We start from the raw sequence: 13,285 nt of genomic DNA, 5'->3' as shown, positions 1-13,285 counted from the left end.
GTGTTTTACCAGGTAATGAATCCGTCGGGAGCACAGTGGCCTGGTTGAGTTAGATCCCTCCAGCTATGGAATGCATTGATTGGATGCAGTGCTACTCTAACCAATCTATCACAGCAAATGAATGGTTACAACCAGCTCTAAAGCAACAGCAGAGAACAGGAGGGGATGGACAAGATGCTGCGCCTTCGTCCTGATGAATTGGGCGATGGGGGCTGATAAAGTTCGATGTTCAAGCTGTCAAGTGGGAGGCTGAGCACAGTGGAAAGGAGGGTGGCTTTGTCAGCCAGTTTCAACAGCATACCTGTGGTGTGTTTTGACACACTGCAAAGCACCCATAAATTTCTATAATATGCCCTCTGTTGATTTGTTTTAAAAATGGGAGTGTTATAGAAAATTCAACCTACGCCTTTGCGCTTGGTTTGTTGTGTTTGTCATATACTAACAATGATACAGCGTCCAAATCTTTTCATCAAATCATTGTTGTTTTCTTTCCCCTCTCTCTCCTCTGGAAGGGAACTTTCTAACAAGTGAAATGCCAAAAACTAATCTTTAAGGAGAAAGAAGTTCTTTTTCCCTGGCTCTGTACTGATAAGGGCTGTAAACCTTTGTCAGCGCTGTCAAGCTTATCAACTCTGCTGCCTCGTTCTGGTCACATACAGTAAACAGTGCATTTAAAAAATCATTACTTACATCCTGAACATGGATCTGTGCTGTGATGAACTAAAGAGAAACCCAGAGAAAAATCTGTTCATTAAATGGAGATCCATGTGCCTTTGGGGGCTTGGTGATTTTTGTCAGTATGCACATTTTTTCCGACATTCATTACCAAAAGTGTTCTTCACAGTGGAACCACAGAGCTGAAGCCCCAATTTCCCTGAAGTCATTGTACATGGGAACTCTGAGACAGTCTGGTAAGCTGAGATATAGAAAGGGCACATTCTGACAATCCAGCAGCATTCACAGTTACTACTTTACCCATAATTAAAGCATGATGTAGCAAACCGCATCGACAACTTATGAAATATTCATCCGGGTTGCTTAAATATTAACTAATGAAGACACTCACAACTGCCACGCAAGAGGTGGGATCGAGCCTGGAGAGGCACCAGAGGACCACTGGGCCTAACCCACTGAACTGTTTTCCCTTGCATGCGTTTGCTAAAGCAGATAGAGGCCACTTGAGTTTGAAGAGTCATCTTATCGCAGAGTTGGAGTGTAGCCCTCGCAGCTAAGAAGCAGATGCTCTGGGCTCGGCTCACTAGCTGACCTGTGAGCAAAAACCAATCAGAGCCATGGGTGGGGAACAATGTGCTATCACAGCGATATGCACTTGTTTTGATAAGGGGTTGTCTGCTCCAGTCCCTCCAGTTTGTCAGGGGACTTGCTGCAATATTGGCAGAGTGTTATGAGAATGCCGGTAGGGCCGCAAGCCACAGTTCAATTCCATGTGCACTGCAACCTCAGAGCTTTCAGGCTTACTAAATCAATTACACAGCGTTGTGGAGCCTGCGCCTCTCACCCACATAACACCCATTGTTTCTGTTTGCTTCAACTGGATGGACCAAATACACACTTGCTGATAAGTGGGAGGAATGGGCTGCATACATGGCAGTGCATTTCACACGTCTCCAACTTTGAAGCTGTCCAGTGTATGATATTTGAAGCAGTCCTCAGAGGTCAGACATGAGCTACTGTAGCAATCTCCACAAGTCACAAAGAAGCAGAGGCGGGACCTGAAGTCTTTGCATCTAAAGCAGACAATGTTTCAAGGCCCGGTGAAAGCAGCAATGTTTTTTTCTTCTCTATCAAACTGTGTCCTGGAGCAAGTCTTTGTTTGGAGAGACATTAATGACAGACAAGGGAGCTGCAGATCGACAGAGCCCGGGGGCGTCAACACAGATCCTGGCTTAAAGTATGAAGGTCTCAGGGAAAAAAAGAACAATTTGTGTCTCAAGAGAGGAACGACTCCAGTCCAGCTGCTACTCGCAACACATGCCTTACAATGGATACAATACACACAATATGCTAAGGCACAACCACAACCTAAGCTCCATGTACCAACCACACACACACACACACACACACACTTCTAGTCCTGCCTCAGTTACACATATTTAAATAATTTTGGTTACATAAACACAGGATCCTACAGTGGAGCTATGTAGGGCTGTTAAACTTTAAACATCCCCCCATCGCCCATAGCTGCACCATCGTCTCAATCTGTCAACTCTATAAAGGTTAACAGATTTGTTTTGAAATGTGACTAATTAATTAATATCCTAAATGCCTTATAAGGTCGCCTACACAGCAAAAACAATATGGGGTGTGTTGAAGAACTTAAGAATATCAAAATGGATGACAAACAGAAGAATCAATCAGCTGCCCCTCCGGGTAACTGGATGCATATTTTTGAGTGGAAAGCAGATGAGAGAGGAGTGAAGGAAGCAATGGCAGCAGGATGTTTGGTTAATAAATCTTTGGCCTTTGGCTTTACATGCATTAATGTATGAAATCTCTGTGGGATCAGTTTCAACAGCAGTGCACAAGGCAACACATCATTTACATGCATATAAGGCTGATGTAGCCAGGAGCTGCAAAGAGATATACACTGTGGGTTATGGCAATATGACGCACAGCCCAGGAGGCCCTACAAAAACAAATTAGCGCTAATTTCCGTGAGAAACGTAACCGTACTGTAGACCCATATAAAGCCACTACCCTGTATCGTGCAGCAGCTTACAGTATACAGTGACTCTACCTGCAGCCAGCGCTGCCCCACCCTTCCCAGCCGAGGCACTTGCCATCTCCGCGGTGTTTGGGGGGGGGGAGGGGACCAGGGATTCATTTAAAGGCTAATGGACTATGAGGAGTGTAAATATTTAGCGCTAATTGCTTTTTCCACGTTTCTGTTACTGGTGACGTTGTTGGAGGCTGTCAGGCGGCTACACAGCTTCACACGACCTGCTGCCTCAGGGGAAAGCTCTCTGGCACGCCAACAAACTCTACCACGGTCGATATCTCATGTGGCACGCGACTTGGCGCGCGTAAAACACAAACACACGGCGATGCAGAGCCAGGAGACACTATAGAGATCCATCTAAATATACACCAAAGCGTAAATATTTACTCTAAACAAACAAGGGCGTAGCCTAAAAGTTGAGGGGTTGTCAGATTTTGAGACCTTGTCTACTTCAATAACTGTGACTGGGTGAGATTTTGGACATTAATGCAATGCTAATAAAGAGCTGTATGGATTTTTAATTAAAAATTCTAATGAAAAGTCTCCAAAAGGCTTAAAAATTCAAATTACGTCTTGCATGTCTGTGCGTCTTCAAAGAAGAGAAAGGATCTCTTTTATTTACAATGCGTTACAATTTCACCTTTTGCAAGGTTTTATCATTCTTCAAAATGTTTAACGTAATTATTTTCATAGTGGAACAAAACATGGGGCCGTTTTTTTAGCACCAAAACGTTCAATTTTACGCACCAAAAGCGCGCGGCGCTGACGCAGACACAGCAGCATCAGCACCGGACCGGACTCACCTGCAGGACACGGTGATCTCCACTTTGGTGGCCGGGATGCTCCCACTGATAGGGTCGAAGTCAAGGACCGTCGCCGTGGCCTCAACCTTGTCCATGACGTCTCCCTCCATGCGTGCAGGAGACCCAGGCCAGCTCCCCGAGCCGCGCGAGTCCCTCTGAACCTGGAGAGCCGACGGTGGAGAGCCGGAGCGCAGCGGGCGAGCGAGCAGGAGCGAGTACGGTCCAGACAAACCTCCTAAGTGCTGTCCATTGGACGGGCAACAGCATGGAAAGTTAAATGGGAGACTGCAGCGGTGAGGCGATTGACTTGACTGAGAGTGAGATCACATGCCAGGACGCATCAGTGCCAACTCCGCTGTTTTCCAGGCAAAGAATGAGCTCCTCTGTCAGAGCAGCGTTTGAAAAGTAAAAGCTGTGAACTCCACCCCTCCTGTCTGCATTCTCCTACATGCGGAGCTGCGACTGACACTCGTTGCAGACCCAAGCTATTGATCTGTGGCTGGACGGATCGTTATTTTTGCTCCAAATTGGTTCTAAAAGCCTCTAACAGAAAATAAATAAGCACCGAGGGGGCGTGGATATTGCATTGAACTGTGTTTTCTCCCTCGAGCAGATGAATGAAGGTGAAATATTCCTGACAGATTTGAGCCGTCTATCTAAAGTGAAATCTCTTGTTTTAAAAAAAAAGGGCGGATTTCTGCGCAGATGTGAAATTACTGCCAACACAAGCTGAACCTTTCACGTCGCACGCCATGGATGAATAGCTTTCACCTCGTTTTAAAATCACATTAGTTCCTCCAGAGCCACCAGCTTATTACTAATTGAAAGGCTGCCTGGTGCTCTTTCAGCATCTGGACAGCTCCTCAAACTTCTGCAGCTTCAGTCACAGCCTCGTTTATCCTGCCGATAAAAAGCGACGTCTGCTTCTCCCTTACACCTGCTGATATTTATCTCTGAGACTGTCTCCCAGGGGAGCCTCATTTCTGTTTCATCGCTTTCCTGATTGGACAACCCGGTGAAATGTGGAGAAATCCAACCTGTCAAACAAATAATTCATAGGTAAACCGCCGTGGAGATTCTGTTTGTGTGTAGTAGGGGGTGACTACCATCAGTCACACCCACCAACTAGCGGGAAACTCCACGAAGAGGATGACTGGGCAGAGTGATGGCTGCTCTCCGGCAAAACGCTTTTTAAGCCATCACTCTCCATCAGTCCCCCTGTCTCCTGAAACCATTTTCACACAGTTATCAGTGGAAACGAGAGTAGACTGTTTATGGGCCTGGCTGATTATTGACTCCAATATTCAAAATGTTTCCAATTATTGGGATTGGTGGGGATGTATTTGTCCACTTGCCAACAAAACAAATTGATAATCTTTATCTGTAGTTGTAGATAAAGTATCAAATAAATGTAGTGCAGTGAAAAGTACCACATTTGCCTGCGAAATGTAGTGGAAATACTCAGGTAAAGTACAAGCACCTCAAAATTGTACTTACGCACTGAGTAAATCTGTTTTTGATTTTCCTTTTTACGGTAAAAATAAGTTCCAAATATCGGTTATCCGTCACCTTGACTACTAAAAAAATGAAGCTCAGTTCAATCAGGCAGACCACTTCTCCCTCAGCTGACTGGCATTTACTCCTTCAGTTCAACCAGCCAGGTTTTGCCACAAATAAATCAACCAGTCATGTTGTTGCCATCAAACTTTAATTCTCCTTCAGTGCAAAATCCTTGTGACTCTCCTCCACCTCGTTCATTCCAAGTTCATCAGATCCAGTCACAGCCTCGACTTTTGGGGCATTTTGCTCTGAGCATACTGTAAAATTTAACGCTTTGGTGCTAAAATACATTGTGTAAACAGCCCTATGTTTTATTCCCTTATTAAAAAAATTATGTTAAACAATTTGAAGAATGATAAGACTTTCCAAAAGGGGGAAAAAAAACAACCATATGTAAGTAAAATCCACGCAGATCTGTTGTCAGCCAATCATCGTCATCCTATCACCACCAGCAGCGTCTAGGCTACTAATACTCACGACTTCACCTTCCCTCTTATAATATAATGGACGGCATGATAAGGCCTAATCGCCAAAGGCATAAAAAGCTGCTTCAAATCTATGACATATGGAAATACATATGCAACAACATGAAACGCCCACACACAGCTCACACACAAATCATGCAGCCACGGAAACCATATGAAGTCCAAGCTACAGGCAATGCATCACTCTGCAAGTGTCATTTCTGAGCAGCAGTATTGTGGGAGGTCTACACACAGCATTAACACACTGTATATAGCAACACTTCTACACCTGGGAGGGAGACTTGGACTGATAAAGCAATGAGGGCTGAACATTTCGGACACAGTCCCACCAGAGCACAGCTTCATCATTAGTCATGTTCAGTCGGTAATTAGGCCCTGTGGTGGCCCTTGGATGGTTGATTTCGAGCTCCCTCCAGTGTACTGCTCCCACTGTGAGGCTCTCTACTCTTCCCACCCGCAGCCGCCCCACTTCCTATAGTTGTGGCAGGACTGTAATTATGACTGTATGAACCCTCTCTGCAGGGAGTGTGTGTGTGCATGTGTGTGTGAGCCGTGGTACCACCCAGACCTGCTCAGCAGCAGTCCTCAGCATCAGCAGGGGGAAGGGGGCCAGATGATGGGATACAAAATCCAACGTTGCTGGTGTTCTGCAGTGATGATCAGACTACAGCAGCAAGTGCAGAGGCTGAAATTTACTCAGGTACAGTATTGAGTACAGTATTTTCAAAGAGATGGAATATATTGGATTTAAGTACAATTTTGATGCACTTTACTTCACTTGAGTATTTCCATTATCTGCGATTTTACAGTTTGAAGGCAAATATTGTACTTTTAACTCCACTACATGATTTTACTAGTTACTTTGCAGACTGTATGCTGCATAAGAGCCAAAGTTTTTAAATGAATGCATTTAATTGTCAGTCGGATTTTTTTTTTAAAAAAAAACAACACACAAATGATGAATATCGAATCCAATAGTCGGTCGAGCCACAGGGTATATAGCATATATATACACATGTACTTTTACTTGTACTTTGACACTTAAGTACATTTAATATCAGATTTAAGACTTTTACTCAAGTCCTATTCATCTGGGTGACTTTCACTTTTACCAAAACAATATTTTAACACAGTATTTTTTTTTACTTTTACTCAAGTATGACATGACTCGAACGTCACCACCACTATGCGTCTTACTGCACAATTACTATACATGTTTTCTGTAAATGAATCAATTTAAAAGTTGTAAAGTTGGAGTTGGAGTTGGAGTTTGAATAACTGCTGAAGTCAGCCTGTAAAGACGGACTAGTGAGTAGATGAGTCTCGGCATGATGACGTTCAATGTCCATGACACCTTTTGTAGTCTCATTTGTTAGCAACTGCTGTTCTTAAGACATGTAAGCACTTTATAATTAAAATTGTGGGACACTTAATGACGTATTTTACACCGATCAGCCACAACATTAAAACCACTGACAGGTGACATGAATAACATTGATCATCTCATCACAATGCGATGTTCTGCTGGGAGACCTTGGATGCTGGCATTCATGTGAATGCCACTTGACACGCACCACCCATCCAAACACTGTTGTGGACCAAGTACACCCCCTCATCACAACAACACTACCTGATGGCAGTGGCCCCCCAGCAGGACAATGTGCTCTGACACACCGCAAACACTGCTCAGGAACAGCTTGAGGAACACAATAAAGGTCCCAAGATGTTGACCGGGCCTCCAAATTCCCCAGATCCCAATCTGATCGAGCATCTGTAAGACGTGCTGGAGCAGGTCTGATCCGTGGAGGCCCCACCCCCCAACATACAGGACCCAGAGGATCCACTATAAAACGCCCTGGTGCCAGACACCACAGGACACTTCAGAGGTCTTTGTCTTGACAGGTCAGAGCTGTTTTGGCTGCACAAGGGGAACCTTCACAATATTAGGCAGTTGGTCATAATGTTATGCCTGATTGTTGTATGTCAAAGAACAAAACTTGTAAATATCAAAAAGAGAGATAACATTGTGTCTTTTCCTCTACGGTTTGAGTAGGGAAGGCAATGTGTGACCGAATCATGGGGTGGCTAACTTTACATCCAGAGGACACTGTTTGTACTGAAACTGGACTTTATGAATCATAGTTCAATGTCTCACCTGTACCCTTGTGCTTTTAAACTTTTGGTCTTAAAGTCTGCCTAAAGTTGTTGTGGCAAACAGTAGCACATCCAGCAGGCACAGAGCAACATTAACATTCATTTGGAGTCCTGTTTCTGGCCACCTGACAAATTAAAGTCAAATATTTACCCTGCCTCTCAACTCTGGTCTCCACCAACTTCAAAGAATCAGAAACAGGGGAGGGTAGGTAATGTCCAGCAGGTTTATCATAGCCTTTTTGCTGAATATGGCTGCCTGTTGGTATGTAAAACAGGGCTAAATACGTATGTGAGAGGGAGAGAGAAAACATATGTACATATGCATGCTGCGATTACCCTGTTTTTCACGTATGAAAAGGCCTCAAATAAAGAACGAGCACCACACAGTCTAATATCATCTATTTCTGTGCAGTCTGAAAACACTCCATGCATTTACTATGAAATGAACATCTGTGGAGCAACGTACTGTAAATGTACCGTGGAAGAAATATGTAGAATTCTCTCGATTATTGTTGCTAAAAGTGGAATTTTGTTTTAGTTTTATGTATTGCTTCAGTCTAAGTTGAAAGGCAGATACTTTTCAAGGACAGCCACGCCATCTGTGGCTAAGTTTGTTGTGCTCCAAACACAAAAACCACTGCCTACTGAATGAATCAGCTTGATTTTAATATGGGTCTCGTATCCCACTTAGAATAATGTTATAATACCCAGACAGAGTTTAGCAGATGAAGGCACATATTTTCAGCCTGCTGGCGTCAGACAACAACAGTACAAGACTGCAGCGAAAATACTGACAGTGCAACTTCTTACAATCACCAAGATCTGTTTGTTTGAGGCTCTGTGCTAAAAATGTGTTGATGCATAATGATTTTATATTTTTACTGCATATGTTTCTGTGGTTTTTTGACTGAGTTCGCACACTGTCTTTGCTTGTACAGTGTCTTGACTTTGACAGTAGTTTTTATTCTTAACTTTGTCTAGCAACTTCTCCCATATCTGGTATGGCTATCAGGCATTTTAAAGTGATTTGTTTTAGTTCTACAGCTCCATCCATGTTTATTTCTCTCCCTATTTAGCTGACTATGTCACTTTTTGGTTGAAATTTTCAGTTTAATTTTATGAAGTGGATAGACCAGGAGCCCTTTGAGGAACTCAGGAACTTAATCAGTGTTTCAACCGCAGGAACAAAACGTAAATCAAGTTCGTCCACATATAATTTCAGGTATGAAAAAAGTGCCTGCTCACGTTGTACTCTCTAGGGTTGGGTGATGGTATATGACGATGTCCACAGTGAAACATCGCAATGGACAATGACTTTATTGTCCCCATCTCCATGTTGGGATTAAAAGTGTCTTTGTCTCCGCACCACATGTCTGTAACTTAGCTGTGTTCGGTCTCACTGGCATGTTGTGTCACCTTATAAATTGCAATGTTACGATGATACTAAGTCGTCGATGAATGTAAGCCATCAGCAATAGATGATGGACAAACCCTGGTACTCTAACCCCTTACAACCAAAGTGAACCAAGTGCTTGTTCTGGGCTGGTGCTAGTGCTGGTTCAGAGTTGGTTCAACCTGGGAACCTTTAAGAAATGGTTTGCTTTTCCATTGGCATGAGAGCCACCTTAGTCACATCATTCAATCACTGTATATGTCTCCAACTATGGCGGACTACATTGACTCTTCTCAAGTGTTGCTCCTTTTGCCCTCTTTCCCCGTGGATAAGTCAGAACACACTACACTAGCTCTGATTTTTAACAATGGCAGTCACAAGCAGTTTTAATTAGTCCTCAGTCATGATAACTCCTCCCCACCCCCTGAAGTTAGTGGTCCTTCTGGAAACAGTTTTGCTGACCGGTAGCCAGTTCTTTGGCTGTTGAAACTCAAAAGGTTCCAGATTAGGCACTGGCTCAGAACCAGCACCTGAATCGCCTTGGTTGAAAACAGGTATCTTGATGGTTCATAAACTAATCTACCATCACTGATTGGTTACAGACCCTGCAGCAACCATACCTGTAAAACAATAAATTTACAAAATAAGAAGGAAAAAAGGTTGATTAGAGACCATGTAATGTGGCAAGTAAAATGTTTCACAAAAGATGACAAAACAATCGTAATATATAAAAAAATCCAAAATCAGTATATAGAAATATGTTCTCATCACAAGCAGAACCTCACACTTTGAACTCCATCTATCTTGAAATTGATGCTTGAACACTAAAAAAACAGCTCCACTCTCATTCTTCCACAACATAAATCAACATTGCGCCTGTGCTCGGCTGGAAACACATTTGTCATTCTCCATTTCAGATGATCCTATCACTTTGTCATCACTGTGGTTTCTCTGAAGAGAAGAAAACAAGGGAGCATTAAATCCCTCCGGCGCAATGATGTTCAAGTCATAATGAGGTGAGCAGTGTGTGGATGTTCAGTCATACATTACAATATGGAGCACAAATGAACAATTGAACTCAACTGAGAAGTGGTGCTCAGTCCATCGCTGCTCCATTGCTCTGTCCAATTGAGCTGCACTCATGTGAGGTGGATGGAGCTTCACTGAGCACGCAGGGAGGAAGACTGATGTTTAAGCTCATTCATCTTCTATCTGACAGAGAAATAGCGAGGCGACCACAGAGGGCATCACAGGACATGGCTTCTGTATGTGTGTATCTGCCTGAAATGTATTCATGCACACATCTGTGTGTGTGTCAGAATCACTGTCTGTAGCAGGGACTCATCCGTTACACTGATTGAGCACCAGGAAATGTGATGTCGGCTTCTCCACCATCACTAAAACACTGGAATAGAGGCTGTTTTCAGTGGTGGTGACAGCAAACAGCCGTGTTTTACTGTGGCGAAGCTCTGCCACTTCCCTGTCGAGTAGTTCATTATGTTGAGAAAGATTCACAGTCCTGTAAAGAGGAGGTATTTTTTACACAGCAGAGATATTTTAGACTGTCACTTGTATGTTTTGGCTGAAAACTGCTGCAGAGTTCACACATAAAATCCCTTTTGTGGTGTGAATCTCAGAAATTCTCTCGGATCACAGTCACAGGTACAGTAGCAGTTATGTAAGTATGCTTTGAAAAGCTCAGGATCACAGATCTGGCTCTCTGTGGCTTTGCTTTGAAATGCTGCACACATAACACAGGGTAATTCAAATCAATCATTTTCCCTCGTAGAGAAAGAAATCAGAGAGAAATCATTGCTTTAATGGAGAGCTGTCATGCATGTAGGATTCATATAACCTTTCAAACTTCCCAAGTGTGATTGAAAGTGGTAGAAAAAAATGCCTGCACATTTTAATAAACGAAAATAATGCTGTGGGCCTTTCTCATATCCTCTGACAGATCTGTTGGTGGGGCATCTCTGACAGCAGGGAGGACTGTATGGCAACAGACAGGTCTTTTCTCTTCCACCTCATATCCAAACTTTGAATTCATCTTGTTGGACCAATTGTATTATTAATGCTGATAATGTAAGCCAGAGTCATTTATTGGTAGCTGTGAAAATTGTATCAGCCATTGTGATTTTTGTTGTAAGGATCTTGGGGACATGAATGATCACAGAACAATTTAAAGCATGGCTGCCCGATGTGGGGCCCACTATTAGGTTCAGTTTGGTCTGGCAGATATTTCTCTCGAGGAAACAAAACAAAAAAACATATAGATTGATTAAAAGAAATGATAATATAAATTGGTTCATGCAAGTTTATTTTTTGTGAGGTAAAACGGCTCTTTGAATATGTAGGACTCCAAATTATTAGTTATTTTTCATAATCTTAGGGTTGCTGGCAAAATAACGCAGGAAGTTACTCAATTAAGGGAACTTCGGATCCTTGTACCCTTTTTACATCATAACACCACAATACAATAGGTGTTTGATTTTGGCCCATGGCCCATCATTAAGGTCAATTTTTGGCCCTCCAAGGGGGCACCCCTGATTTAAAGGATCGTTAATAATTCTGGACTGCACACTCACTTTACCTTAGAGGCCATGAGAGGGTCGCTGTGATGGCCCAGATGGCTGAATTCTTATTTATTTCAGACTATACTCATTTAAAGGATCACATTCTGCCACAACATGGATTTTTGCCATACCATCATTACATTGATACATGTTTTAGCCGATTAAAAAAGATGCTTCACTGTGGCTGTGATAACATGCAGTTAGTGGGCTAAACATGTACTCGTAGAATTTGGAGTTACATCCAGTAACTACTGTTTTCCTCTGTAATACAAACATGGAAGGTACAAGCAGGCACCCCAATTTCTCAGTTGTACGTCTTCATGTACTCCCACCATCCAAGGAAGTGAAGACCCAGTGGATTAGCTCTATTCTTGATGTGAACAACAACAACAACAACAACAACCCATTTAACTCAGGAATGCTTTCAAAATGACGGCCAGCAACGTAGAAAGCAGGATCCACTTCAGAACTCAAGATCAAGGATGGATCGTTACCGAGTTTGAACCTGGAACCTGTTAAGTTATCATTTCTTCATTTCTTTCATTTTCATTTTTTACCTTCAGTTTGTACGTATTAAGGGATTGTCAAGCGAAATTGTCTCATTTGAAGCCAATTGAACAACTAAAGTTGTAGCTTAGCTGTGGGAAAGGTTCGAACTTAGTATCTTAACGGAAGCTCAGCAGGCGCTGTTTTAAACGTCACATGAAAGCTCCCTCTGCTCTGTGATTCTCCACAGTGTGAGTTTGTTGGTGCCATATGTAAATGCACTAGATTTTCAAGCCCTGCGATAGACTGACTATTGTACTTACTTAATTATACTTTGGGTTTTCTACAAATAAATGTTTGGAGGGCTGCCTAATTCTAGTCTTACTCTGAGAATTAATCATATTTCCTTTAGTGATTAACCGTGTTGGGCAGGCTGCTCATTCAAGATACAAGTAGACAATCAACAAGGTAGATTCATATTCGAGTGGCAAATACCTTAAATTTAAAAAAAGAATACCATGATATAAATTTTAGGTCCTATTGCCAACTCCTAATTTTCACATATTCTCTCTACAACAAACATAAGCCCGGTAACATATGACATTACTTTACCTCCTTTGTAGAAAAATCTATCTCACATTCTGTTTGCAGAGTGAGTAGATGGACCAATCAGTGCATCCAGTTGCTCTATTTAAATGCCAAGCTGTAACAGGCAGAAATGATCCCCAGAGAAGTCATTTAGAGCTCCTCAGCTGGATGAGCCGCCTCCATCTGAATGCCAAGAGCCCATAAACTTGTTAGAGACATAATCTGGAAAAGTTAAGGTCCCTCACATCTGCGTACCTCTTGAGGGTTTCTCTGAATAGCGTGGTGTTGCTGCATGTCTTCTTGCTTCATTTCACAGGCAACCCCTCATCCACCAGCAGCCTGACCTAGATGCAGCCATCCCTGCGCTCACACCGTATACATATTCATTGGGCTCTCTTAATCATAAGACAGCCCCTTGAGCAGAAGAGAAAACTCTCTAATTAGTTGCTATCAGCCGATGGCAGCTCTTTTGGCTGTGTTTGTCTTGCCCACCGCATGTT

At 42.8% G+C, this 13,285-nt stretch overlaps 1 protein-coding gene across 1 annotated transcript in view; it reads right to left on the bottom strand.

Moving 5' to 3' along the window:
- The window catches only part of cpne5a (copine Va), a 73,334-nt gene extending 69,681 nt beyond the window's left edge, over window positions 1-3,653 (bottom strand). Inside the window, exon 1 of the mRNA XM_073470468.1 lies at window positions 3,544-3,653. Coding sequence (XP_073326569.1) covers window positions 3,544-3,653 — 110 coding nt within the window. The remainder of the gene's footprint in view (window positions 1-3,543) is intronic.
- Window positions 3,654-13,285: the final 9,632 nt, after the last annotated feature.

The sequence above is a fragment of the Pagrus major genome, chromosome 7 (genome assembly GCF_040436345.1).
Source record: "Pagrus major chromosome 7, Pma_NU_1.0".
NCBI lineage: Eukaryota > Metazoa > Chordata > Actinopteri > Spariformes > Sparidae > Pagrus > Pagrus major.
This window is presented reverse-complemented; position numbering and strand designations above follow the sequence as displayed.